Below are 27,708 nucleotides of genomic sequence, written 5' to 3' on the forward strand. Positions count from 1 at the left end.
AATTATATAAATGTTAACATGACTGACTCTACTATTTTTTGAGAGAATTTGAAGCTACATAAATTTTTAAAAATAATTTTTTTATTTTTACTTATCAGTTTAATTTAATTCAAAAACATATTAAATATTTATTGAGCAAGTAATCTACCTAAATTTACAAAAGATAATTAAAAACACAGTTTTTTATTTTTATTTTTGCTTACAAAAAAAATATTTAAAATTAATACTTCATATAAAATAATGTAAAGATATTTAAAAAAATAATGTTATTTTTAATATTTGTTTATTAATAAGATTATTAATTTAGTGATAACAATACATAAACAAATAACAATTAAAAAAAGAATCTCAGATTTCTTAAATTAATTGTATCACCTAATTTTAAAAAATATTGCGAGCTGCAACATTCTTTTAAAACAAAAATTATTTGTATAAGATAGATTTAAAATATTTTAGAGTTAATGAAAATGATAAATAATGTTATTTAAAGCATTAACTACTTTCTAACAATTAAATTTATGTGAAAATAAATAAATATTGTTTATAATAGTTTACTTTCTATTTAGGTAGATAATATTTATTGATTCGAATATTAGTAAATTTATTATCTACTTTATTAGGTATTTTAACATATTTTATTATTTTTTTATATATTTTATTTGAATTACTCAATTATTTCAGAATTTATTTCTAATCAAAAATCATTCTATCATTCTAAAATTTTAATTAAGTGCAATTTTGAATATGAATTTTTATTCAGTATTTATTTTCTCATCAAAGATCATTCTAAAATTTTAATTACATGAAATTTTGAATATGCATTTTTATTCAGTTTTTATTTTCTCATCAAAGATTATTCTAAAATATTAATCAAGTGCAATTTTGAATATGAATTTTATTCAGTATTTATTTTCTCAGTAAAAATTATTCTAAAATGTCAATTATGTGCAATTTTGAATATGAATTTTTATTCAGTATTTATTTTCTCATCAAAAACCATTCTAAAATGTTAATTGCAATTTTGAAAATGAATTTTTATTCAGTATTTATTTTCTCAGTAAAAATATTCTAAATTATTATTATATAAATGTGTTAAAAAAAGCTAGTCTAAAAAAATGTTGCCCCAGACCTCACTTTTCCTCTTATATTGAGGGAACAGAGGCCAGTGTCACAGGTGTTCTCTCTCCTATTCCAATTAAATACTATATAGTGCAATAATAACCATTTAATAATGGGGTGGGGGGGGGGGGGGGGTAATTAAAGAGAAATAAAATGTTAAATTTTAAAAATTTTAAAGTTTTAAATTACATTACAAAAAACATGAAAATATATTTTATATAATTGCCCTACTTTTTTAAATCTTAAAATATTCCATTGTGCCCTCATTTTACAAATTAAATTAAATTTGCAATAGCGTTTTTTTAAAATAGCATAGTGCTATATATATTCCTACTAGAGAAATAATTATTCGAGAATAGCAATGATTTTTATTTTAAATTCATAAGAATAAGTTAGTTTAAAAGCTTATTAATTTATGGATTGATATAATACTTTGCTGAAAATATATTATGTTGATATTTTATCTTGTTTGTCTTTTTGTAAAAATAAATTATTTCACATAAAAAATAAACTTCTTCATACAAGATTGTTAATGTTATTTTGAAATATGATTCTTTAAATAGTTTAATTTTTAAGGTATAATCTCAATTAATTAAATTTTAATTTGAATGTAAGCAAAAATTAATAAATAATCATGTTTACATAATTTCTGTATTATTTGTGCTTAACTTTTTATTAATCGAGTATTTTAAATAATTTGAGTAAAAGAGCTTCCTTGTAGGGGTATTATTCAATAAATAATAAAATTCCTATTTCATTTAACAATAATTATGCAATTAAAAATTGTAGTAACTAAACTAAAATAGATTTATACAAAAAACTCTTTATTTTTAGAATGAAGTAAATAAATATAAAATATCTCTTTAGAGTGTCTAATATTGGATTGATTACATATTTTTTGACAGACATTAAAACATAAATTATATCATTATTATCTCTTTTTAAAATAAACTAAATTGTCTTGTGAAAATCCATAAATAATTTTCATTTCTAATTAGACTTTTTAGGATTCGTTTGGTAAAATATCATAGTTAAGTAAGAAGTTAGCCAACATGCATTTACCCTCAATCATGGCCAAGTGTTGTCCTATGCAATTCCTTGGACCCAAAGAAAAAGGAGTGAAGTTAAAGGCATTTTATGATCTTTTTTTGTAAAATATATGGATAAATTTTAAAATTAATAAAAAAGAAAGTTACTCATTTCCATTCATCCATCTATATGGATCGAATTTGTCTGGATTTGTAAATGTTTAAGGATTAGACTAGTTATAAATAAAATGAGTGTTAACAAGATCTCCTTTTTTCAGTTCGTATTGTCCTATTTTTATGTCTCTAGTAACATATCTAGGAAAAACTCCAAATGCAGGTGGAATTAGTCGCAATGATTCTTTTAGAATAGAATTACAGAGATTCATGTTTGAAAGATCTTCAAATTATAAAGAGCTAAACAAGTCATTGCCCTTAATGTCTTAATTTTTCTTAGATATTACTCTAATCACTTCATCTCTAGCTTCTTTTTAAATTTAAGGATTCAAAGAAAGATAATATAAAGCAACGCCAGTCATATTTCCAGTTGTATCTGTTCCAGCAAAAAATAGACCACAGAAATTTGCTATAATTTCATCATATGTAATGCCAGAATTTTTGTTTTCAATCATCTCTTTCAAGTATAAGTCTAGGAAATTATTTTTATACTAATCCAAATTTTGTTAAAGCTCTTCTTTTCTCTTTAAGACGACTTTTTCGCAAGCAGCCTTGACCTAAACTAAACGATTGAGTAGCCATTTTTCTTCTTTGAGAGGGAAAATTTTAAAGCTGTAAGATTTTAATATTAGATTTTTTAGTAGAAGTAGCTTGTTTTATTGGAGGATACGAAAAGAATCCATAATTAAAGAGACCAGCTCTTCAGATAAATGCAGCTGAGAGCCATCTTCTCTTGTGATCATCATGTTTTCTTGTGTTGATCCAAAAAATACTCTGAAAACAACTTCAGATGTTATTTTTTCGCACACATTAATTACTTAGATTTCTTACTGTGGATTTGCTTTCAAATCTTTATTTAATTAATCCGTAACTTTTGAACACAATTCTTTAATTGAAGGCAAATAGTTTCTAATTTCATCAAAATGAAATGACTTTCCTAAAAATTATCTCTATCTTTGCCAATTCTTGCCAGTAGCATAAAAAAGAGAATCAGAAAAAAGGTAATTAAATGCCTGGCTTATATTTATCTTCTAAAATGCATCATGGCTTTAATGAACTTGCTTTATAAGTTCAGGATCTAAAAAGCTTAACCCAACATTATAGCCAATGTTAAAACCAAAAACTTGCATTTTATTTGTTTTTTCTGCTGCCATCTTGCGTACAAATGCCATACTATCATTTCTCTCAACGAATCCTTTCCTATACTCCATAGGTAGTCCAGTTCCATAGTGATGAACGATTTATATTTTGTCACCATACTTTTTTTTGAGTTGCAATAGCCTAATTTTAGGATAAATTATTGCCCTAAATATTAAAAAGATTATTCCTAGTGCAAAAAAAAGAGTGATATATAGCAAACTTTCAACAAGCATTTTCTAATAAAAAGAAATTTAATTTAATTAATTAATTAATTAATTATTTTGATTATTATCTCTCAAACCTATTCTTTTATATCTTTGGATAGTAGTAAGCCCAACTTCAAAAAATGAAAAGGCCTAATCTTTTCTGATAATAAATAAACCAAATATTTTTTATCTTGATTAAGTAATAAAAATATTAATATTTTTTAATTTTTACATTACAATATAGTAATCAGGAACAAAAAAATGAAAACCACTTAATCAATGAAATTCTTAAATTAAGAAAAATATCCTAATAGTTAATTAGATAGTATATTCATAAAAAAGCTTTTTTTTTTAAGTTTTCAAAACAGGATTCCATGCTATTTTAAATTATTTAAATTGTGAAATAATTTTTTTTTTTATTTATAAAAATAATATATTTAATTCAAATATTAAAAAATGGAGAATGACCTTTCAGAACTATCAAGATAAAATTTTTAGAAATTTTTATTCATTTAGGTATTTAGACTATTTTATTTTAAAATATTAAATTTAATACCCTATTTGGAATTGAAAAATAATAGGAAATTCATTAACAATAAAATTCACATCCGGTCATCACTAGTATACATTTTAAATATAAATATTAAGATTTGACATGACAACAAAGATTACACTAAATTTTTAGTGATATCTCTTGCTATAAAGCAAATTTATAAAATTTATAAATTAATTAATTAAATTTCAATAAATTGCAATTCAATAATTTTGAGAAAGAAAAATAAATGATATAATAGATTAAATATTACCACTAATTATAAGAAGTAATTATTTATTTTTTTATCAATATACTTTATATTTATCTTTACTAACATAAAAGTTTTTAAATTCTTCACTCTAATCTCATTAGATTCTCGATGTTAATCTTTGGTATATTTAATTTATAAATATTATTATTAATATTTTCTATATATTTAACTAACTCTCAGTTTATATTAAATTTTATTTTTCTAATAGAAATTAACAGCAAAACTAGTACATTTTATTTGCTAATGTATTATTAGTTATTTTAACTTAATTTTATTATCCATTTTTTATTATTTAATATATTTATTTATTTTATTCATTTTTTTCATTCTAAAAATTTTATTTGATATAAATAGTTTATTTGTTTAGGATTGTGATAATTTTACTTATAAAATTGAATTTAAAATAATATAGCTCTTTTAATTAGTTTATTAGATTTTTATTTGATTTAATTTTCTTTTCTTTTTATTTTGCTTATGTTTATTCTTCTTCTATCTTTCTTAATGTAGCTCAATTTTTATTTTTAACTTTGCTTTTATTATTTATTTCATGCTTCTTTTACATCATTTTTTCCTTCTAATATATTTTTTCTTCAAAGTTGGAAATTAATTGACGATTAAGGTGCATCAGACTTAGGTTCTGCTTTAGTAAATTGCACTAATCTCTCAAATTTGAGACTTCATCTTAGGTAAAAGCAATTTATTTGTTTTGGATTGTGATAATAAATCAAATTGAATTTAAAACAAAATAGCTCATTTAATTTGTTAAAAAGCTTTTTTTTTACTTTTTATTTTGACTATACTTGTGTATATTTTTCTTCTATATTTCTTAATTTAACTCATTTTTATAGTTTTCAACATTTAATTTTATTATTTATTCATTTATTTTTTATTATTATTATTACATATTTTTTCTTCATTTTTTCTTACCAAATAACTATTTAACTTATACTTTTTCTTCTATATTTTAAAAGAGGAAATAAAATTGGCGATAAAGGTGCATCAGTCTTAGGTTCTATTTTAGCAAATTGCACTAATCTCTCAAATTTGACACTTGATCTTAGGTAAATTCAGTTTATTTGTTTAAGATTGCGAAATGTTTACTAAAAAAAAATGAATTTAAAAGAGCCATTTGAATTTGTTTATTAGCTATTTATTGATTAATTTATTTTTCTTTTTTATTTTACTTGTGTTTATTTTTCTTCTATGCTTCTTAATTTAACTCATTTTTTATTTTCAATAAATGCTTATCTAATTTATTTATTAATTCATTTCTTATTTTTATTTCATATTTTTTCTTCATTTTTTCCTTCTAAATAACTAATTAATTAATTATTTATTTTTCTTCAATATTTAAAAAGTTATAATAAAATTGATGAAGATAATAATAATATACTATCACATAAATACAAGTATTAATAAACTCATAAATAGTTTATTAAATTAAACACATTTATTTAATTTTGGAATTTTTTTTTTGGCAAAATAAAAAAAAAGTATCAGATTCAAAAAACTTATTGGTGTTTTCAAAGAAATTTTCAGCAAGAAAAAAAACTAAATTGGTGATTAAGATGTATCAGGATTAGGCTTTGCTTTAGCAAATTTTACTTTTCTCTCAAATTTAACACTTGATCTTAGGTAAATTCAGTTTATTTGTTTTGGATTGCGATATTTTTACTTATCAAATTTAAGTTAAAATAAAACGGCTCTTTTAATTTGTTTATTAGCATTTTAATTGATTTATTTTTCTTTTTCTTTTCTATTGTACTTGTTTTAATTTTTCTTCTATGTTTCTTAATTTTACTCATATGTTATTTATTATTTTCAATATTTACTTTTTTTATTTATTTACTAATTCATTTCTTATTATTATTATTATTAATTCATATTTTTCTTCATTTTTTTCTTCTTTCTAAATAACTAATTAACTTATATTTTTTCTTCTTTTTTTTAAAAAGGGAAAATTAAATTTGTCATAAAGGTGCATTAGGTTTAGTTTCTGCTTTATCAAATAGCTCTAATCTCTCAAATTTGACACTTGATCTTAGGTAAATTCAGCTTATTTGTTTTGGATTGAGATATTTTTACTTACAAAATTGAATTTAAAACAAAATTGCTCTTTGAATTTTTTTATTAGCTATTTATTTGATTTACTTTACATTTTTATTTTATTTGTGTTTATTTTTCTTCTATGATTTTTAATTTAAGTCAATTTATTATTTTTTAAATTTGCTTTTATTATTTGTTAATTCATTTTTTATTATTTATTATTTCATACTTTTTCTTTATTTTTTGCTTCAAAAAAACTAATTTATTTTTTTATTTTTTTTCAATCTTTAAAAAGTGGTAATTAAATTGGAGATTAAAATGCATCAGGCTTAGGCTCTGCTTTAGCAAATTGCACTAATCTCACAAATTTGGTACTTTATCTTATGTAAATTCAGTTTATTTATAAAATTGAAAATTAAAAAATATAGCTTCTTGAATTGGTTATTAGCTATTTATTTGATTTAATTTTCATTTCTTTTTTATTTTACTCGTGTTTATTTTTCTTTTATGTTACTTAATTGAACTCATTTTTTTATTTTCAACATTCGCTCGCTTTTATTATTTATTTATTTATTAATTATTTTCTTATTATTATCTCATATTTTTTAATCATTTTTTCCTTCTAAATGAATAACTAATTAACTTTTTATTCAATATTTAAAAAGTGAAAATACAATAGGTGATTAAGGTGCATTATACTTAGGCTCTGCTTTAGCAAATTGCACTAATCTCACAAATTTGGTACTTGGTCTTAGGTAAATTAAGTTTATTTGTTTTGGATTATGATATTTTTACTTGTAAAATATATTAAAACAATATAGCTCTTTTAATTTTCTTATTAGCTAAATTTGATTTTATTTTTCTTTTTTATTTTAATTGTGTTTATTTTCTTAATTTAACTCATTTTTTATTTTCAACATTTGCTTTTATTACTTTTTTATTAATTCATTACTTATTAATATTTCATATTTTCTCTTAAATTTTTTTCTTCTTAACAACTAATTAATTATATTTTTTCATCAATATTTTAAAAAGTCTGAATGAAATTAGTGCAATTGGTGTATCAGGTATAGGTTCTGCCTTAGTAAATTGCACAAATATCTCAAATTTAATACTTAATCTTAGGTAAATTAAGTTTATTTGTTTTGGATTGTGATATTTTTATTTATCAAATTGAATTTAAAACAATTTAGCTCTTTTAATTTGTTTATTAGCTATTTATTTATTTGATTTACTTTTCTATTTCTTTTTTATTTTACTGTGTTCATTTTTCTTCTATGTTTCTTAATTTAACTCAATTTTTTATTTTCATGATTCCATTTTATTATTTATTATTTCTTTTCTTATTATTATTTCATATTTAATCATTTTTTGCTTCTAAATAACAAATTAATAATATATTTTTTCTTCAATATTTAAAAAGTTACAACAAACTTGGTGATTAAGGTATATTATGCTTAGGTTATGCATTAGGAAATTGCACAAATCTCTCAAATTTGACACTTGATCTTATGTAAATTCAGTTTATTGCTTTTGATTGTGATATTTTTACTTATAAAATTGAAGTTAAAACATTATAGCTTTTTTAATTTGTTTATTAGCATTTTATTTGATTAACTTTTCTTTTTCTTTTTTATTGTACTTGTATTTATTTTTCTTTATTTTTTCTTAATTTAACTCATTTTTTTTTCAACATTTACTTTTATTATTTATTTATTAATACATTTCTTATTATTATTTAATATTTTCTCTTCATTTTTTAATACTAAATAAACTAATTAATAATATATTCTTTCTTCAATCATTAAAAAGTGGAAATTAAATTGGTGATTAAAGTGCATCAGACTTAGGCTCTGCTTTAGCAAATTGCACTAATCTCAGAAATTTGGAACTGAATCTTAGGTAATTTCAGTTTATTGGTTTTGGATTGTGATATTTTTACTTTTCAAATTGAAGTTAAAACAAGTTAGCTTTTTATATTTGTTTATTAGCTTTTTATTTGATTTACTTTTGTATTTCTTTTTTATTGTATTTGTGTTTATTTTTCTTTTATTTTTCTTAATTTAACTCATTTTTTATTTTTAGCATTTACTTTTATTATTTATTAATTCTTTTCTTATTATTATTTCATACCTTTTCTTCTAAATAACTTATTAATTATATTACCACTTAAATATTTAAAAAGAACCAATAAAATTGGTGATTATGGTGCATCATTCTTAGGCTCTGCTTTAGCAAGTTGCACAAATCTCTCAAATTTAACACTTGATCTTAGGTAAATTCAGTTTATTTGTTTTGGATTTTGATATTTTTACTTAAAAAATTGAATTTAAAACAATATTGCTTTTTTAATTTGTTTATTTGTATTTTATTTGATTTACTTATAAATTTTCTTTTTTATTTTACTTTTGTTTATTGTATATTTCTTAATTTAACTAACTAATAATATATTTTTTCTTTAATCTTTAAAAAGTGGAAATTAAATTTGTGATTAGAGTGCATCAGGCTTAGGCTCTGCTTTATCAAATAGCACTAATATCTCAAATTTGACACTTTGTCTTAGGTAAATTCAGTTTATTTGTTTTGTATAATATATTTTTACTTATCAAATTTAAGTTAAAACAATATAGCTCTTTTAATTTATTAATTGGCTTTTTTTTTGATTTATATTTATTTTTTTTCTTTTCTATTGTACTTGTGTTTATTTTTCTTCTATGTTTCTTAATTTAATTCATTTCATTATTTTCAACATTTGCTTTTATTATTTATTTATTTATTTATTAATTCTTTTCTTATTATTATTTCATATTTTTTCTTCATTTTTTACTTCTAAATAACTGAGTAATTATATACTTACTTAAATATTTAAAAAGATCCAATTAAATTGGTGATTAATGTGCATAAGGCTTAGGCTCTTCATTAGCAAATTGCACTAATCTCTCAATTTTTACACTTTATCTTAGGTAAATTTAGTTTATTTGTTTTGGATTATGATATTTTTACTTATAAAATTGAATTTAAAATAATATAGATCTTGCAATTTGCTTATTAGCTTTTTACTTGATTTATTTATGTTTTCTTTTTTATTTTACTAATGCTTTTATAATTAAAAAATTTTTTCTATTTAATTTTTTAAATATTTTATTTTAATTTAATATTATTTAAAAAGTAAAAACTAAATCAACAAATAATAAGAATTGAAAGTAAAAAGCAAGTGTCTTAAATCAAAAAGATTAGTTGTCTTTAATATTTTCTATTGGTGATAGAAAAGTGATGAAAAAGGATGAATAAATATTAAATATTTAATTAATAGAAAATAAAATATTAAATTAAATAATATTTTATAACAAGATAATTTAAACTAAAATATAGATATATAGGTTTATTATAGGTTTATTATTATTTTTATATTTATGAGTAACATATTTATTTTGGTAAATTAATAAATAAATTATCAAATAAATAAAAATTAACTTATTAACCATTTAAGGAGGGGGATTATTGAAAATCTATTCATATAATCATTAATTAATTATTGTCAAAAAGCTAAAACAAAAAGTACAATTTTATTTTTCCCTAAATTTTTAACCCCTCAGATTCCTTAATGCTATTGATGGATACTATTTAAGATTAAAATTAAACTCTAATATAAAAGATTGGCATTTATATTGTTTAATAAGACATAATATATATTAAAAATTTCATATAATTTGATTGTTTTTTTATTATTTATAAGCTATTTTAAACTTACAATAATATGAATGATATATAAATATAAAAGCAATAATAAAATAATATCTATGCATGCATCTATTTTTTAGGTTAAAAACACTTTTTCAAAATAGTATATTATAAAACATATCATATTTAATAATTCAAACATTTAATATTTATTCATCTTTTTTTTACCACTTGTTTATCATTACATTATTTTATCAAAGATAACTAATCTTTTTGATTTTAGGCATTTACTTATTCCTCCTTTAAAATATCCTTCTAATTAACTGGGACTATTTTTATAAAATATTTATGTAAATTTTTAAAAAATATTAAAGAAAACAGACTTTTAAATTAAAAATTATTTCTTAAATAAATAAAATAATTAGCATAAGAAAAAAGATAAAAAAAAATAAATAAAATAAAAGCTATCAAATAAATTTAAGGAGCTTTTTTATTTAACATTCATTTTTTAAAATATAAATATCACAATCCAATACAAATAAACTATTTTTACCAAATATCAATACTCAAATTTAAGAGATTAATGCACTTTGCTAAAGCATAACCTAAGCCTGATGCGCCTTCATTACCAATTTAATTTTCACTTTTTAAATATTGAAGAAAAAATATATCATTAATTAGTTAATTAGAAGAAAAAATATGAAATAATAAATAAGATTAATTAATTAATAAGAAATGCAAAAGTTGTAAATAAAAATGATGAGTTAAATTAACAAAGAAAGAACAAAAAAAGCAAGCACAATAAAAATAAAAAGAAAAAAGAGCTTTATTGTTTTTAATTAGTTTTTATAATTAAAAATATCACAATCCAAAACAAATAAACTGTTTTTTACTAAAGACTTAGTTACAAATTTGAGAGATTAATGCACTTTGCTAAACCAGAACCTAAGCCTGATGCGCCTTCATCACCAATTTAATTGAGACTTTTTAAATATTGAAGAAAAAATATATCATTAAATAGTTCATTTGAAGAAAAAATATGAAATAATAAATAAGATTAATTAATTAATAATAATTGCAAAAGTTGAAAATAAAAATGATGAGTTAAATTAACAAAGAAAAAACAATAAAAAGTAAAAGAAAAAACAGTTTATTTCTTTTAATTAGTTTTTATAATTAAAAATATCACAATCCAAAACAAATAAACTGTTTTTACTCAAGATTAAGTGTCAAATTTGAGAGATTAATGCAATTTGCTAAAGCAGAACCTAAGCCTGATGCACCAATTGCACCAATATAATTTTCACTTTTTAAATATTGAAGAAAAAATATATCATTAATTAGTTAATTAGAAGAAAAAATATGAAATAATAAATAAGATTAATTAATTAATAAGAAATGCAAAAGTTGTAAATAAAAATGATGAGTTAAATTAACAAAGAAAGAACAAAAAAAGCAAGCATAATAAAAATAAAAAGAAAAAAGAGCTTTATTGTTTTTAATTAGTTTTTATAATTAAAAATATCACAATCCAAAACAAATAAACTGTTTTTTACTAAAGTTCAAGTGTCAAATTTGAGAGATTAATGCACTTTGCTAAGCCAGAACCTAAGCCTGATGCGCCTTCATCACCAATTTAATTTTTACTTTTTAAATATTGAAGAAAAAATATATCATTAAATAGTTCATTTGAAGAAAAAATATGAAATAATAAATAAGATTAATTAATTAATAATAAATGCAAAAGTTGAAAATAAAAATTATGAGTTAAATTAACAAAGAAAAAACAAAAAAAAGCAAGCACAATAAAAAGTAAAAGAAAAAACAATTTATTTCTTTTAATTAGTTTTTATAATTAAAAATATCACAATCCAAAACAAATAAACTGTTTTTACTCAAGATTAAGTGTCAAATTTGAGAGATTAATGCACTTTGCTAAACCAGAACCTAAGCCTGATGCGCCTACACGACCAATTTTATTCAAACTTTTTAAATATTAAAGAAATAGTTAATTAGAAGGAAAAAAATCTGAAATAATAAATAAGATTAATTAATTAATTATAAAAGCAAATGTTGAAAATAAAATGATGAGTTAAATTAACAAAGAAAGAACAAAAAAAGTAAGCACAATAAAAAGAAAAACAAAAAAGAGCTCTATTGTTTTTAATTAGTTTTTATAATTTAAAATATCACAATCCAAAACAAAAAAACTGTTTTTACCTAAGATCAAGTTTCAAATTTGAGAGATTAATGCAGTTTGCTAAACCAGAACCTAAGCCTGATGCGCCTTCATCGCCAATTTTATTGTAACTTTTTAAATATTGAAGAAAAAATATATCATTAAATAGTTAATTAGAAGAAAAAATATGAAATAATAAATAAGATTAATTAATTAATAATAAAGGTAAAAGTTGAAAATAAAATAATGAGTTAAATTAACAAAGAAAGAACAAAAAAAGCAAGCACAATAACAATTAAAAGAAAAAAGAGCTTTATTGTTTTTAATTAGTTTTTATAATTAAAAATATCACAATTCAAAACAAATAAACTGTTTTTTACTGAAGGTCAAGTGTCAAATTTGAGAGATTAATGCATTTTGCTAAAGCAGAACCTAAACCTGATGCACCTTTATCATCAACTTTATTGTAACTTTTTAAATATTGAAGAATAAATATATCATAAAATAGAGTAAGTTGCCATACAAATTTACAAAAAGAGAGCTTAATATACCAGTTTTTACATTTTTATCAAATTAAAATTTTAAATATTTTTTATGAATTTTTTTCATTCAATTCGTAAAATTTTTCAAAATTTATTTTTTTCAAAAAAAATGATATGTTTTTATCATATACAGTATGTATATATTATTTCAAATTTTGAGTTTTGTGAATTTAAAAGCTTTCTAAAAACTCAAAAATAAAGCTGTTTTAAACTAATTTATTTAGCTTTATTTATTAAGTAATTAAGATATGTTATATTTCGCCTTTTATAAATAAAGTAGGCATTTCACTCTAGTTAATTAGAAGGAAAAAATGAAGAAAAAATATGAAATAATAAGATTAATTGATAATTAATAAAATAAGAAATCATAATAAAAAGAAAAAGGAAAATAAATCAAATAAATTAAAAAGCTTTAATGTTTTAAATTGACTTTTATAATTAAAAATATTAAAATTCAAAGCAAATAAACTGCTTTCATTAAGTGTAAGTTTTAATAGCAAAAAATGAAGAAATAATTTCAAATAATAAATAATTAAAAATTGAAATGAAAATTAAGTTAAAAAAACTAAAAAATTTTTAGTTTAATCCAAGTAAATCAATAAATAAAAATGATAATTCTATAATAAAAATTATTTATTTAAATAAATTTAAAATTAAATATACAAAAAGTATTAATAATTACAAAAATAATATTTTTTAATTAAATATACTGAAGATCAATATGGAGAACCTAATGAGATAAAAGTGAAGAGCTTAAAAACTTTTTTTATTAATTTATATAAATTTAAAGGATATTAATAAAAAATTAATATTTACTTTTTCTAATTCTTCGTAATATTTAATCTATTATATCATTTTTTTTTTTCAAAAATATTGAATAGCAATTTATGAAATTTAATTAATTATGAGTGGATAAAAAGAACAAATGAATATAATAATTAATTAAATATCAAATATTAATTTATATATTTGGTTTTATGAAGAAGAGATATCATAGAAAAATTAATTTAACATCCATTATTTAAACTTAATATTTGTATTTAAAATAAATGCTTAAAAATATAGTAGGAATTAGATATTGCCAGTTATTTAGTCATATTTGAAAAAATTCTAGTATTTAATGTTCTTAACTACTAGATTTTTTCAAATATGACTAAATAAATAGCTGGCCATATCTAATTCCTACAATATATATTTTTAGGTATATGTTTTAAATACAAATTTTAAGTTTAAATAATGAATGTTAAATTAATTTTTCTGTGATATCTCTTCATAAAGCTAAATATATAAATTAATATTTGATAATTAATTAGTTATTATTTTTATTTGTTCTTTTTATCCATTCATAAATAATTAATTAAATTTCATTAATTTTATAAATTGCTATTCAATATTTTTGAAGAAAAAAAATAAATGATATAATAGATTAAAAGATATTACTGTTTAGAAGAAGTAATTATTAATTTTTTTATTAATATCCTTTAAATTTAAATAAATTAATAAAAAAAGTTTTTAAGCTCTTCACTTTTATCTCATTAGGTTCTCCATATTGATCTTCAGTATATTTAATTAAAAAATATTACTTTTAATATTATTAGTTAATTTAATTTTCAATTTATTTTAATAAATAGTTTTTATAAAAGAATTATCATAATTATTTATTTATTTATTGATTTTTGTTAAAATAAATTTTTTTTGGCTATTTTAACTTAATTTTCATTTTAATATTTTATTATTTATTATTCATTTTTTATTATTTGATATTTTTTCTTTATTTTTTGCTATTAAAACTTACACTTAATAAAAGCAGTTTATTTGTTTTGGATCGTAATATTTTTAATTATAAAATTTAATTTAAAACATTAAAGCTCTTTTAATTTCTTTGATTTATTTTCCTTTTCTTTTTATTATGATTTCTTATTTTTTAATTCTTTATAAATTTTATTAATTATTAGTTAATCTTATTATTTCCTACTTTTTCTTTATTTTTTCCTTCTTATTAACTAGAGTGAAATGCCTATTTAATTTATAAAAGGCTAAATGTAATATATCTTAATAACATAATAAATAAAGTAAATTAGCTTCAAACAGCTTTATTTTTTACTTTTTAGTAAGCTTTAAATTCACAAAATGTAAAATTTGAAATAATATATACATACCATACAGTATATTCTTATAACATATCATTTTTTTTGAAAAAAATAAATTTTGAAAAATTTTACAATCATCCCTAAATAAGGTTTTTTACATTTAGATGTTTTTCAAAAAAGAGAAGTTCACAGTTAATTCCCTAGGATGAAAAAAAAATTCATAAAAAATATTTAAAATTTAAATTTATTAAATTTAAAAACCAGAATATAAAACTCGCTTTTTATTGTGCTTGCTTTTTTTGTTCTTTCTTTGTTAATTTAACTCATTATTTTATTTTTAACTTTTGCTTTTATTAATTAAAAATATTATTTCAGATTTTATCTTCAATTTTTCCTTCTTTTTTAACTATTTAATGATATATTTTTTCTTCAATATTTAAAAAGTCATTAATTTATTGGTGATTAGAGTGCATCAGACTTAGGTTCTACTTTAGCAAATTGCATTAATCTCTCAAATTTGACTCTTGACCTTCGGTAAAAACAGTTTATTTGTTTTGGATTGTGATATTTTAAATTATAAAAACTAATTAAAAACAATAAAGCTCTTTTTCCTTTTTCTTTATATTGTGCTTGATTTTTTTTTCTTTTTTTGTTAATTTAACTCATCATTTTATTTTTAACTTTTGCTTTTATTATTAATTAATTAATCTTATTTATTATTTCATATTTTTTCTTCATTTTTTTCTTCTAATTAACTATTTAATTATTTAATGATCTATTTTTTCTTCAATATTTAAAAAGTGAAAATTATATTGGTGATGAAGGTGCATCAGACTTAGGTTCTGCTTTTGCAAATTGCATTAATCTCTCAAATTTGACAATTGAACTTAGGTAAAAACAGTTTATTTGTTTTGGATTGTGATATTTTTAATTATAAAAACTAATTAAAAACAATAAAGCTCTTTTTCCTTTTTCTTTATATTGTGCTTGATTTTTTTTTTTTTTGTTAATTTAACTCATTATTTTATTTTCAACTTTTGCTTTTATTAATTATTAATTAATTTTATTTATTATTTCATATTTTTTCTTCATTTTTTCCTTCTAATTAAGTATTTAATGATATATTTTTTCTTCAATATTTAAAAAGTAAAAATTAAATTGGTGATGAAGGTGCATCAGGCTTAGATTCTGCTTTAGCAAATTGCATTAATCTCTCAAATTTAACACTTAACCTTGGGTAAAAACAGTTTATTTGTTTTGGATTGTGATATTTTTAATTAAAAAAACTAATTAAAAACAATAAAGCTCTTTTTTCTATTTCTTTTTATTGAGCTAGCTTTTTTTTCTTCTTTCTTTGTTAATTTAACCCATCATTTTATTTTCAACTTTTGCTTTTAATTAATCTTATTTATTATTTCATATTTTTTCATCTAATTAACTATTTAATGATATATTTTTTCTTCAATATTTAAAAAGTCACAATTAAATTGGTGATAAAGGTGAATTAGGCTTAGGTTCTGCTTTAGCAAATTGCATTTATCTCTCAAATTTGACACTTTAGCTTTAGTAAAACAGTTTATTTGTTTTGGATTGTGATATTTTTAATTATAAAAACTAATTAAAAACAATAAAGCTCTTTTTTCTTTTTATTTTTATTGTCTTGCTTTTTTTTGTTCTTTCTTTGTTAATTTAACTCATCATTTTATTTTCAACTTTTGCTTTTATTATTAATTAATTAATCTTATTTATTATTTCATATTATTTCTTCATTTTTTCCTTCTAATTAACTATTTAATGATATATTTTTTCTTCAAGTGGTAATTAAATTGGTGATGAAGGTGCATCAGGCTTAGGTTCTGCTTTGGCAAATTGCTTTAATCTCTCAAATTTGACACTTAATCTTCAGTAAAAACAGTTAATTTGTTTTGGATTGTGATATTTTTAATTATAAAAACTAATTAAAAACAATAAAGCTCTTTTTTCTTTTACTTGTTATTGTATTTGCTTTTTTTCGTTTTTTAATTAATTAATCTTATATTATTTCATATTTTTTCCTCTAATTAACTATTTAATGATATATTTTTTCTTCAATATTTAAAAAGTGGAAATTAAATTGGTGGAACGGGTGCATCAAGGTTAGGTTCTGCTTTTGCAAATTGCATTAATCTCTCAAATTTGACTCTTGACCTTCGGTAAAAACAGTTTATTTGTTTTGGATTGTGATATTTTTAATTATAAAAACTAATTAAAAACAATAAAGCTCTTTTTCTTCTTTTTATTGTGCTTGATTTTTTTTTGTTTTGTTAATTTAACTCATTATTTTATTTTCAACTTTTGCTTTTATTATTAATTAATTAATCTTATTTATTATTTCATATTTTTTCTACATTTTTCCTTCTAATTAACTATTTAATAATATATTTTTTCTTCAATATTTAAAAAGTTGGAATAAAATTGGTAATGAAGGTGCATCAGGCTTATGTTCAGGTTTAGCAAAGTGCATTAATCTCTCAAATTTGACACTTGACCTTTGGTAAAAACAGTTTATTTGTTTTGGATTGTGATATTTTTAATTATAAAAACTAATTAAAAACAATAAAGCTCTTTTTTCTTTTAATTTTTATTGTATTTGCTTTTTTTCGTTTTTACTTTGTTAATTTAACTCATTATTTTATTTTTAACTTTGACTTTTATTATTAATTAATTAATCTTATTTATTATTTCATATTTTTTCTTCATTTTTTCCTTCTAATAAATATTTAATGATATATTATTTCTTCAATAATTAAAAAGTTGTAATTAAATTGGTGCATCGGGTGCATCAGGCTTAAGTTCTGCTTTAGCAAAGTGCATTAATCTCTCAAATTTGACACTAGAACTTAAGTAAAAACATTTTATTTGTTTTGGATTGTGATATTTTTAATTATAAAAACTAATTAAAAACAATAAAGCTCTTTTTTTTCTTTTTATTGTGCTTGATTTTTTTTCTTTTTTGTTAATTTAACTCATTATTTTATTTTTAACTTTTGCTTTTATTATTAATTAATTAATCTTATTTATTATTTCATATTATTTCTTCATTTTTTCCTTCTAATTAACTATTTAATGATATATTTTTTCTTCAATAATTAAAAAGTTGTAATTAAATTGGTGCAACAGGTGCATCAGGCTTAGGTTCTGCTTTAGCAAATTGCATTAATCTCTCAAATTTGACACTTGACCTTGGGTAAAAACAGTTTATTTGTTTTGGATTGTGATATTTTTAATTATAAAAACTAATTAAAAACAATAAAGCTCTTTTTTCTTTTACTTTTTATTGTATTTGCTTTTTTTTGTTCTTATATATATATATGTATAGTACCCTAGGGTACTGCCTATTTCAAGGCTATACACTGAAATTTTAGATATTAGCAAATTGCAAAAATATCTAAAATTTGACACTTAAACTTGAGTAAAAACAGTTTATTTGTTTTGGATTGTGATATTTTTAATTATTAAAACTAATTAAACACAATAAAGCTCTTTTTTTTTCTTTTTATTGTGCTTGATTTTTTTTCTTTTTTGTTAATTTAACTCATTATTTTATTTTTAACTTTTGCTTTTATTATTTATTAATTAATCTTATTTATTATTTCATATTCTAACTATTTAATGATATATTTTTTCTTCAATATTTAAAAAGTGAAAATTAAATTGATGCAACAGGCGCATCAGGCTTAAGTTCTGCTTTAGCAAATTGCATTAATCTTTCAAATTTGACACTTGACCTTGGTTAACATCAGTTTACTTGTTTTGGATTGTGATATTTTTAATTATAAAAACTAATTAAAAACAATAAAGCTCTTTTTTCTTTTTCTTTTTATTGTGCTTTCTTTTTTTGTTCTTTCTTTGTTAATTTAACTCATTATTTTATTTTCAACTTTTGCTTTTATTATTATTTCATATTTTTTCTTCATTTTTTCCTTCTAATAAATATTTAATGATATATTTTTTCTTCAATATTTAAAAAGTAAAAATTAAATTGGTGATGAAGGTGCATCAGGCTTAGGTTCTGCTTTAGCAAATTGCATTAATCTCTCAAATTTGACACTTAACCTTTAGTAAAAACAGTTTATTTGTTTTGGATTGTGATATTTTTAATTATAGAAACTAATTAAAAACAATAAAGCTCTTTTTTCTTTTTCTTTTTATCGTGCTTGCTTTTTTTTGTTCTTTCTTTTTTAATTTAACTCATTATTTTATTTTAAACTTTTGCTTTTATTATTAATTAATTAATCTTATTTATTATTTCATATTTTTTCCTCTAATTAACTATTTAATTATATATTTTTTCTTAAATATTTAAAAAGTGACAATTAAATTGGTGCAACGGGCGCATCAGGCTTAGGTTCTGCTTTAGCAAATTGCAAAAATATCTCAAATTTGACACTTAAACTTGAGTAAAAACAGTTTATTTATTTTGGATTGTGATATTTTTAATTATAAAAACTAATTAAAAACAATAAAGCTCTTTTTTCTTTTTCTTTTTATTGTGCTTTCTTTTTTTGTTCTTTCTTTGTTAATTTAACTCATTATTTTATTTTTAACTTTTGCTTTTATTATTAATTAATTAATCTTATTTATTATTTTATATTTTTCTTCATTTTTTCCTTCTAATTAACTATTTAATGATATATTTTTTCTTCAATATTTAAAAAGTGGAAATTAAATTGGTGATGAAGGTGCATCAGGCTTAGGTTCTGCTCTAGCAAATTGCATTAATCTCTCAAATTTGACACTTTAACTTCGGTAAAAACAGTTTATTTGCTTTGGATTGTGATATTTTTAATTATAAAAACTAATTAAAAACAATAAAGCTCTTTTTTTTTCTTTTTATTGTGATTGATTTTTTTTTCTTTTTTGTTAATTTAGCTCATTATTTTATTTTTAACTTTTGCTTTTATTATTAATTTATTAATCTTATTTATTATTTCATATTTTTTCTTCATTTTTTCCTTCTAATTAACTATTTAATGATATATTTTTTCTTCAAGTGGTAATTAAATTGGTGCAATAGGTGCATCAGGTTTAGGTTCTGCTTTAGCAAATTGCATCAATCTCTCAAATTTCACACTTGACCTTCGGTAAAAACAGTTTATTTATTTTGGATTGTGATATTTTTAATTATAAAAACTAATTAAAAACAATAAAGCTCTTTTTTCTTTTACTTTTTATTGTATTTACTTTTTTTTGTTTTTCAACTCATTATTTTATTTTAAACTTTTGCTTTTATTATTAATTAATTAATCTTATTTATTATTTCATATTTTTTCTTCTAATTAACTATTTAATGATATATTTTTTCTTCAATATTTAAAAAGTAAAAATTAAATTGGTGATGAAGGTGCATCAGGCTTAGGTTCTGCTTTAGCAAATTGCATTAATCTCTCAAATTTAACACTTGACCTTTAGTAAAAAGAGTTTATTTGTTTTGGATTGTGATATTTTTAATTATAAAAATGAATATTAAACAAAAAAGCTCCTTGAATTTATTTGATAGCTTTTATTTGATTTATTTTTTTTATATTTTTTATTCCACTAATGTTATTTCATTTATTTATTTATTGATTTAAGAAATAATTTTTAATTTAAAAGTTGATTTAATTTATATTTTTTTTTATTTTACACAAATTTATTTAAAAAGTTATAACTAAATGAATGTACCATAACAATTGAAAATAATAAGCAAGTATCTAAAATCAAAAAGATTAGTTATTTTTGAAAAAAGATTCAGATGATAAATAGTGGCAAAAAAAAGATGAATAAATATTAAATGTTTGAATTATTGAATTTGATATATTTTGTAATATAATATTTTGAAAAAGTTTTTTAAACATAAAATATAGATGCATGCATAGATAGATTTCATAATTGTTTTTATATTTATAAATATCATTCATATTATTTTAAGTTAACAAATAACTTATAAATAAATAATAAAAAAACGATCAAATCATATGAAATTTTTAGTAATATATTATATTTTATTAAATAATATAAATGCCAAGCTTTTATATTAAAGTTTGATTTTAATTTTAAATACTATCTATTAATAGCATTAAGGAATCTGAGGGGCTACAAATTTAGGAAGAAATATAATTTTAAATTTTGAAAAATAGTAAATAAAAAATATAACTAATAACATCAAAATGAAAGAAATTAATTAGAATGTTTTCAATTTAAAATAAAAGTGTTTAAATATGGAGATATTTTTAATGTGCTTTTAAAATAGATATTATTTGGTTGAAATAGCTAAGAATATTAGCACAAATAAGCTGGAATATCCAATTAATTTTATTCTTATGAGACCATTTAATTTATTTTAATACTTTATTTTCGATTTAACGAAAGAAAATATCATTTTCCTAATAAAATAAATCGAATCTGGTAAATTATAAAGCACAAAAATAATTAATTGATTAATTGAATAAATTCTTCTTGAATTTTCAAGAAATTTTAAGTTATGAAATGAAAATAATAGAAATTAAAATATTTTCAATCAAAATAAAAGTATGAAATCATGGTAACATTTTTAAAATGTTCTTTAAATAGATATTTTTTTTGTAGAAAGATCTAAGACTATTAATTATCACAAATATGCTGCGATATCTAAATAATTATATTTTTAAGAGATTATTTTAGAATTTTTAAGAACTTATAAAAGAAAATATCTTATTCAATAGAAAATAAAAGATACAGTTTTACAAAATATCAAAAAATATTTCTTTCCTTTGATATACATATTTATTTTCTTTATACAAATAATCCTATTTTTTCACTTAAAATAATTCTAATTTATTGAATTAAAACAAAATAGAAAATACTTTAAATTAAAATATTCAAAGAATAATATAGCATTAGTTGTTTAAGAAAATAGTTCTATACGTAGATTAAAGTTCGCTTCTAATTAATCAAATGTTCATTGGATTGTTTAATATATTACAAATATTATATTTATTCAAAAAAAACCTTATCTATTTTCAGGTTAGGAGATATAAAAAATCTTAAAAATTATGCAGAAAATATAAAAATAAATAATCCTCCCAAAATTAAATTAAAACTAACTAATTATTAAGCTTATCCACTTATAATTAATTAATTAAATACAATAAATTTCTATCGAATATTAAAAAAATAAATAAATGATAGAATAGATTTAATATTATAGAGAATTAGAAAAAGTAATTATTTATTTTTTAATTAATATCCTTAAAATTTATTTATATTAATAAAAAAAGTTTTTAAGCTCTTCACTTTTATCTCATTAGGTTCTCCATATTGATCTGAGGTATATTTAATTTATAAATATTAATATTATTAATATTTTCAATATATTTAACTTTCAATTAATTTTTTAAAAATTTTAATAATAAAAATTATCATCATGATTCATTGATTTTTATTAAAACAAAAATATTTAGCTATTTTAACTTAATTTTCATTTAAATTTTTAATTTTTTATTATTTGATATTTTTTTTTCACTTTTAACATTTACACTTAATAAAAACAGTTTATTTGTTTTGGATTGGAATCTTTTTAATTATAAAAACTCATTTAAAAAATTAAAGCTCTTTTAATTTATTTTATTTATTTCCGTTTTCTTTTATTTTGATTGTTTTTTTTTGTTCTTTCTTTATTAATTTAACTAATCATTTTATTTTCAACTTTTGCTTTTATTATTAATTAATTAATCTTATTTATTTTTTCTTATTTTTTCTTCATTTTTTCCTTCTAATTAACTATTTAATTATATTTTTTTTCTTTAATATTTAAAAGTTATAGTAAAATACGTGATAAAGATGCATCAAACTTAGGTTCTGGTTTATCAAAGTGCATTAATCTCTCAAATTTGACACTTAATCTTCGGTAAAAACAGTTTATTTGTTTTGGATTGTAATATTTTTAATTATAAAAACTAATTAAAAACAATAAAGCCCATTTTTCTTTTTCTTCTTATTGATCTTGCTTTCTTTTTTTATTCTTTCTTAGTTAATTTAACTCATCATTTTATTTTCAAATTTTGCATTTATTATTAATTAATCTGATTATTTCATATTTATCTTCCTTTTTCCCTTCTAATAAACTATTTAATTTTATATTTTTTCTTTAATATTTAAAAAGTTGGAATTTAATTTGTGATGAAGGCGCATCAGTCTTAGGTTCTGCTTTAGCAAAGTGTATAAATCTCTCAAATTTGACGCTTAAACTTAAGTAAAAACAGTTTATTTGTTTTGGATTGTAATATTTTTAATTATAAAAGCTAATTTAAAACAATGAAAGCTCTTTTTTCTTTTTCTTTTTATTGTTTTTTTTTATCTTCTTTTTTTTGTTAATTTAACTCATCATATTATTTTCAAATTTTGCATTTGTTATTAATTAATCTTATTACTTCATATTTTTTCTTCATTTTTTCAATCTTATTAACTATTTAAATACTTCAATATTTAAAAAGTGAAAATAATATTGGTGCATCAGCATTAGGTGTTGGTTTAGCAAAGTGCATTAATCTCTCAAATTTAACACTTAACCTTGGGTAAAAACAGTTAATTTATTTTGGATTGTGATATTTTTAATTATAAAAACTAATTAAAAACAATAAAAGCTCTCTTATCTTTTTCTTTTTATTGCGCTTGCTTGCTATTTTTTATTAGTTATTTGTTAATTTAAGTCATAATTTTATTTTCAACTCTTGCTTTTATTATTAATTAATTAATCTGATTATTTCATATTTTTTCTTCATTTTTTCCTTCTAATTTACTATTTAATTATATATTTTTTCTTCACTATTTAAAAAGGAGCAATTATATTGGTGTTGAAGGTGCATTAGACTTAGGTTCTGGTTTAGAAAAGTGCATTAACCTCTCAAATTTGACACTTAATCTTGGGTAAAATCAGTTTTGTTTTGAATTGTGATATTTTTAATTATTAAAACTAATTTAAAAAAATAAAAGCTTTTTTTCTTTTTCTTTTTATTGCACTTGCTTGCTTTTTTTATTCTTTCTTTGTAAATTTAACTCATCATTTTATTTTCAAATTTTGCATTTATTATTAATTAATCTTATTATTTCATTTTTTTTTTCCCCTTTTTTCCTTCTAATAAACTATTTAATTTTATATTTTTTATTTCATTTTTAAAAAGTAGGAACAAAATTGGTGATGAAGGTGCATCAGGCTTAGGTTATGGTTTAGCAAAGTGCATTAATCTCTCAAATTTGACACTTAAACTTCGGTAAAAGCAGTTTATTTGTTTTGGATTGTGACATTTTTAATTATAAAATAATTTAAAACAATAAAAGCCCATTTTTCTTTTTCTTTTTATTGCGCTTGCTTACTTTTTTTATTCTTTCTTTGTTAATTTAACTCATCATTTTATTTTCAACTTATACTTTTATTATTAATTAATCTTATTATTTCATATTTTTTCTTTATTTTTTCCTTATAATTAACTATTTAATTTTATATTTTTTCTTTAATATTAAAAAAGTTACAATAAAATTGGTGATGAAGGTGCATCAGGCTTAGGTTCTGGTTTACCAAAGTGGATTAATCTCTCAAATTTGACACTTGACTTTTAGTAAAAACAGTTTTTTTTTTTTGGATTGTGGTATTTTTAATTATAAAAACTAATTTATAACAATAAAAGCTCATTTTTCTTTTTCTTTTTATTGTGCTTGCTTGCTTTTTCTTCTTATTTGTTTGTAAATTTAGCTCATAATTTTATTTTCAACTCATGCTTTTATTATTAATTAATTAATCTTATTATTTCATATTTTTTCCTCATTTTTTCCTTCTAATTAACTATTTAATAATATATTTTTTCTTTAATATTTAAAAAAGGAGCAATTAAATTGGTGATAAAGGTGCATCAGACTTAGGTTCTGGTTTAGTAAAGTGCATTAATCTTTCAAATTTGACACTTGTTCTTTAGTAAAAACAGTTTATTTGTTTTGGATGGTGATATTTTTAATTATAAAACTAATTTAAAACAATAAAAGCTTTTTTTCTTTTTCTTTTTATTATTGCACTTGCTTGCTTTTTATATTCTTTCTTTGTTAATTTAACTCATCATTTTATTTTCAACTTTTGCTTTTATTATTAATTAATTAATTAATCTTATTTATTATTTCATATTTTTTCTTCCTTATTTCCTTCTAATTAACAATTTAATTTTATATTTTTTCTTTAATATTTAAAAAGTGACAATTAAATTGGTGATGAAGGTGCATCAGGCTTAGGTTCTGCTTTAGCAAAATGCATTAATCTCTCAAATTTGACACTTTAACTTCAGTAAAAACAGTTTATTTTTTTTGGATTGTGAAATTTTTAGCTATAAAAACTAATTAAAAACAATAAAAGCTCTTTTTTCTTTTTTTTTTATTGCACATGCTTGCTATTTTTTATTCTTTCTTTGTTAATTTAAGTCATAATTTTATTTACAACTTTTGCTTTTATTAATTATTAATTAATTAATTTTATTATTTCATATTTTTTCTTCATTTTTTCCTTCTAATCAACTATTTAATTATATATTTTTTCTTTAATATTTAAAAAGGAGCAATTAAATTGGCGCTAAAGGTGCATCAGACATAGGCTCTGGTTTAGCAAAATGTATTAATCTCTCTAATTTGAGACTTAATCTTGAGTAAAAACAGTTTATTTGTTTTGGATTGAGACATTTTTAATTATAAAATAATTTAAAACAATAAAAGCTTTTTTTCTTTTTATTCTGCTTGATTGCTATTTTATACTCTCTTTTTTAATTTAATTCATCATTTTATTTAAATATTTTGCATTTATTATTAATTAATCTGATTATTTCATATTTTTTTCTTCCTTTTTTCCTTCTTATAAACTATTTAATTATATTTTTTTCTGTAATATTTAAAAAGTTCGAATTAAATTGGTGTAATGGGTGCATCAGGCTTAGGTTCTGGCTTAGCAAAGTGTATTAATCTCTCAAATTTAATATTTAAACTTGAGTAACAGTTTATTCGTTTTGGATTGAATTATTTTTAACTATAAAAATGAATATTAAACAAAAAAGCTCCCTGAATTTATTTAATAACTTTTATTTGATTTATTTTTTTATCTTTTTTATTCCACTAATATTATTTTATCTATTAATTAAAGAAGTAATTTTTAATATAAAAGTTTATTTTATTTAATATTTTTTTAAAATTTACACAAATTTATTATTAAAGTTTTAGAGAAATGAATAAATCATAAGAATTAAAAGTAATAAGCAAGTGTCTTAAATCAAAAAGATTAGTTGTCATTTAAAAAAAATGATGATGATAAACAAGGCAAAAAATGATGAATAAATATTAAATGTTTGAATAATTGAGTATTATATGTGTTTTTTTATAGATAGATTTAATGATTGTTTTATATTTATAAATATCATTCATATTTTTGTAAGTTAACAAATAGCTTATAAATAATAAAAAGACGATCAAATCATTTGAAATTTGTTGTGTTATATTATATCTTATTAAATATTATAAATGGTAAGCTTTTATATTAGAGTTTGATTTTAATATTAAATAGTATTCATCAATCATATTAATTATTTATAAATATTCAGAAAATATGGTGAAAATTTATGCTAGTCAGAATTTATGTGGATTTACGGGGTATATATATTAGATAATAAACTATGTTATTGTTAATCATAAAAATGTTAATTTTTAATAAATTTAAAATAATGAATTTTTTATTTGAAACAATTATTAGCTTTTATCTAAATATTTTTTAATATCATTTCTAAAAATTTTTAATTTAGATTTATATTTTAGCATTTAAATTAACTAAAAAAATCATAAAATTTGATATAAATTCAAAATAAAATTTTTATTTTAACTTTTGAAACGATTTATTTACAACGCAATTAATTTATTTTAAAAATGTATTTACTCTTAATTTTTTTAAATTTAAAGAATAATTATTTATATACATTTTAAATTTGATTTGTAACATTTTCATTAAAAATAAATAAGAATTTAAATTAAAATCAAATGAGACTCTTCATTTTTGAAACAAATTATTCTGAATTCAAGAATTTTTTATTTAAGTTTCTAGTAAATATTCAATATAAAACTTTTTATAATAATTGATAGATATGAGTTTTTTATACAAATAAATAACAGGAAAATTTTATTAAACTATATTTCGTTTTTAATATTTTACTTAAATTTAAACAAAATTTTAGCATAAAAAGTTTAATTAATTTTTTTAAATAAAAAGCTAATAGAAAAAAAAGAAAGATCATAAAATTTTATAAATAAAAACAATTTTAATTAAAGAATTATTTGTCATAAAATAAATACAAACTCTCAATTTTACTAGGTTGGGGTTGGGGTTGGGGTTGGGGTTGGGGTTGGGGTTGGGGTTGGGGTTGGGGTTGGGGTTGGGGTTGGGGTTGGGGTTGGGGTTGGGGTTGGGGTTGGGGTTGGGGTTGGGGTTGGGGTTGGGGTTGGGGTTGGGGTTGGGGTTGGGGTTGGGGTTGGGGTTGGGGTTGGGGTTGGGGTTGGGGTTGGGGTTGGGGTTGGGGTTGGGGTTGGGGTTGGGGTTGGGGTTGGGGTTGGGGTTGGGGTTGGGGTTGGGGTTGGGGTTGGGGTTGGGGTTGGGGTTGGGGTTGGGGTTGGGGTTGGGGTTGGG

At 19.8% G+C, this 27,708-nt stretch overlaps 6 protein-coding genes across 6 annotated transcripts; 4 read left to right on the forward strand and 2 right to left on the reverse strand. All coding sequences in view use genetic code 6, as the record gives it.

The window, feature by feature from the left end:
- Positions 1-2,044: 2,044 nt before the first annotated feature.
- On the reverse strand, positions 2,045-3,694 carry TTHERM_01398470 (cytochrome P450 family monooxygenase; the record flags this gene model as incomplete). The annotated part of the gene is made up of 2 exons (XM_001029613.2): positions 2,045-2,261; positions 2,316-3,694. The coding sequence occupies 2 exons, from the start codon at positions 3,692-3,694 to the stop codon at positions 2,045-2,047; spliced, it is 1,596 nt and encodes a 531-aa protein (XP_001029613.2).
- A 755-nt stretch (positions 3,695-4,449) lies between these two features.
- TTHERM_001398477 (cyclic nucleotide-binding domain protein) lies at positions 4,450-9,782 on the forward strand (the record flags this gene model as incomplete). The annotated part of the gene is made up of 15 exons (XM_012796835.1): positions 4,450-4,488; positions 4,545-4,594; positions 5,070-5,159; positions 5,445-5,534; positions 5,968-6,108; positions 6,429-6,518; positions 6,815-6,904; positions 7,185-7,274; positions 7,555-7,644; positions 7,943-8,032; positions 8,332-8,421; positions 8,705-8,794; positions 8,993-9,082; positions 9,393-9,482; positions 9,689-9,782. The coding sequence occupies 15 exons, from the start codon at positions 4,450-4,452 to the stop codon at positions 9,780-9,782; spliced, it is 1,314 nt and encodes a 437-aa protein (XP_012652289.1).
- Positions 9,783-10,722: 940 nt separating this feature from the next.
- TTHERM_001398485 (hypothetical protein) lies at positions 10,723-12,942 on the reverse strand (the record flags this gene model as incomplete). The annotated part of the gene is made up of 8 exons (XM_012796836.1): positions 10,723-10,843; positions 11,094-11,183; positions 11,417-11,506; positions 11,757-11,846; positions 12,096-12,185; positions 12,421-12,510; positions 12,760-12,849; positions 12,911-12,942. 8 exons carry the CDS (start codon positions 12,940-12,942, stop codon positions 10,723-10,725), a joined length of 693 nt encoding a protein of 230 aa, XP_012652290.1.
- A 2,109-nt stretch (positions 12,943-15,051) lies between these two features.
- Positions 15,052-20,492, forward strand: TTHERM_001398493 (kinase domain protein; the record flags this gene model as incomplete). The annotated part of the gene is made up of 16 exons (XM_012796837.1): positions 15,052-15,086; positions 15,456-15,545; positions 15,813-15,902; positions 16,159-16,248; positions 16,488-16,577; positions 16,827-16,916; positions 17,114-17,203; positions 17,455-17,544; positions 17,805-17,894; positions 18,148-18,237; positions 18,694-18,810; positions 19,022-19,111; positions 19,361-19,450; positions 19,710-19,799; positions 20,045-20,134; positions 20,372-20,492. The coding sequence occupies 16 exons, from the start codon at positions 15,052-15,054 to the stop codon at positions 20,490-20,492; spliced, it is 1,443 nt and encodes a 480-aa protein (XP_012652291.1).
- Positions 20,493-21,250: 758 nt separating this feature from the next.
- On the forward strand, positions 21,251-21,469 carry TTHERM_01398500 (hypothetical protein; the record flags this gene model as incomplete). The annotated part of the gene is made up of 1 exon (XM_001029616.1): positions 21,251-21,469. One exon carries the CDS (start codon positions 21,251-21,253, stop codon positions 21,467-21,469), a length of 219 nt encoding a protein of 72 aa, XP_001029616.1.
- Positions 21,470-22,192: 723 nt separating this feature from the next.
- Positions 22,193-26,079, forward strand: TTHERM_001398500 (hypothetical protein; the record flags this gene model as incomplete). The annotated part of the gene is made up of 12 exons (XM_012796838.1): positions 22,193-22,231; positions 22,289-22,338; positions 22,828-22,917; positions 23,173-23,262; positions 23,504-23,584; positions 23,847-23,936; positions 24,191-24,280; positions 24,536-24,625; positions 24,889-24,978; positions 25,249-25,338; positions 25,604-25,693; positions 25,941-26,079. 12 exons carry the CDS (start codon positions 22,193-22,195, stop codon positions 26,077-26,079), a joined length of 1,029 nt encoding a protein of 342 aa, XP_012652292.1.
- Positions 26,080-27,708: the final 1,629 nt, after the last annotated feature.

Source organism: Tetrahymena thermophila (genome assembly GCF_000189635.1).
Source record: "Tetrahymena thermophila SB210 genomic scaffold scf_8254693, whole genome shotgun sequence".
Lineage (NCBI taxonomy): Eukaryota > Ciliophora > Oligohymenophorea > Hymenostomatida > Tetrahymenidae > Tetrahymena > Tetrahymena thermophila.